Here is a 1,583-nt window from a genome sequence, read left to right on the forward strand (position 1 = left end):
TCGGACACGTAGCTCGTGGGCGGCTCGATCCGGGACACGATCTCGGCCAGGTCTGTGAAGCCAGAGCTGGGGAAGGCGGGAACCTGCGGGTGGCCCGGGCGGGTCTGAGGCCGCTCGGTGGACCTGGGGGGCCGGCGGGCCAGGGGGGGGGCTCTCCCCGACGGGCTTTGTGAAAGCCAGAGAGGTCTGCGTCCACCTGAGGTCTAGGGGAGGCTCAGAGGGGCTGGGTGGACGCCGGGAGGTGGCGAGCTTACATCCGTGCGGCGGCTCTCGTTCAGGTCCGCGGACCGCCGGTCGGTGAGCATCTTCTCAATGATGTCGCCCCGGGTCCAGCCCCCAAACACGGCCTTTCCGTACTGGTAGCCCACATCCTGCAGGAAGCGAGGGGGCTGGGGCGGCGCCTGCACCCCGCAGTGTGCTCTACCTGTCCTCTCTGCTGACCCCACTCACGCGCCCTTCTCTGGACCCTCAAAAGCCTGACCCCTGGGGGCGGCTGACACCTGAGGCCAAGCCTCGTCAGCCACGGGCAGCGCGTTCACCCCAGACCTCTGTCCGTGTCCTGGCCGGACACGGCCAATCACTCGTTTCGCATTCTTTCCCAGTCAGCCCCTCGCAGCAGGCCAGGCGCCCAAAGTGACGAGGCGGTGGCCTGCAAACTCATTGCAAGGTCTGCAGCTGCGCAGCGCCTCCGTGGACACCTCTTCCTCCCGCGCCCGTAACGGGCATCACTCCTCCAGTACTGACGCTTTCCCAGCGAAGCTGGAAAACGCTCTGGCCAGGGCCCTGGCTGGCAGCTGCGAATCAGTGTCAGCTGGAGTGAAGTGAGCAGGTCAGCGGCACGTGGCCACAGCCCTCCTTTCCTCCGCCAGACTCGCGGCTGCCACGGACTGACCACAAATGCAGAAGCTGCTAGAAACCGCACACAGCTTCAGGCAGCGCAGCTGGCCAGAACACTCGGCCCGCAGAGCCCACGCGGCCGCAGGCCCTCGCCACACCCTGCTGACGCCTCCGGGGCGCTCCTCTGCTCCCCACAGGTCTCACTCGGCATCCCTCTGTGCTCTCCACAGGGCCCTGGCATCCTGCCCCTCACGCGGCTCTGGCGTTCAGTGGTAAAGCTCTGCGGGCGCCAAGCTGGCACCGTGCCCCCAGCGCTCACATAGATCTGGTCGAACTTCCCGAAGTCCATGGTCTTGAAGCAGTCGATGGGCGGGCGCAGGTACTCGCAGTAGGAGCTGGACTTGACGACCTCCAGCTGCCGCACGCAGGACACGTACGCCAGGCGCGACTGGATCTCGGCCATGTCTGGCACCTTGATCTTGTCCGCCCAGGGGTTCAGCCGCTTCCACAGCAGCCACCAGCCGGACAGGCTGTCCCCGTAGGTGCTGAGGTCCGTCTCGTCCTGGCTCCCCACGTCGATGGCGATGACCGTCTTGGCACCCATGCTGCGCGCGATGTCCGCTGTGGGGCAGGGGTCAGCGGCTGCTCTCCGTCAGGGCCCAGCCCCAAAACACCGTCACGCGAATGGCCACACAGAAAAACCCACGCAGACACACGCTGGCAGGCAAATGGCGCGGGCGTGGAGG

At 66.7% G+C, this 1,583-nt stretch overlaps 1 protein-coding gene across 1 annotated transcript in view; it reads right to left on the reverse strand.

Annotated features, from left to right (window-relative positions):
* The window catches only part of PNPLA6 (patatin-like phospholipase domain containing 6), a 17,546-nt gene that overhangs the window by 877 nt on the left and 15,086 nt on the right, over positions 1 to 1,583 (reverse strand). The window contains exons 27-29 of the mRNA XM_012729454.1: positions 1,157 to 1,484; positions 255 to 371; positions 7 to 83 (exon numbers count right to left, since the gene is read on the reverse strand). Coding sequence (XP_012584908.1) covers positions 7 to 83; positions 255 to 371; positions 1,157 to 1,484 — 522 coding nt within the window. The remainder of the gene's footprint in view (positions 1 to 6; positions 84 to 254; positions 372 to 1,156; positions 1,485 to 1,583) is intronic.

The sequence above is a fragment of the Condylura cristata genome, unplaced genomic scaffold (genome assembly GCF_000260355.1).
Source record: "Condylura cristata isolate star-nosed mole 26May11 unplaced genomic scaffold, ConCri1.0 scaffold00025, whole genome shotgun sequence".
Classification (NCBI taxonomy): Eukaryota; Metazoa; Chordata; class Mammalia; order Eulipotyphla; family Talpidae; genus Condylura; species Condylura cristata.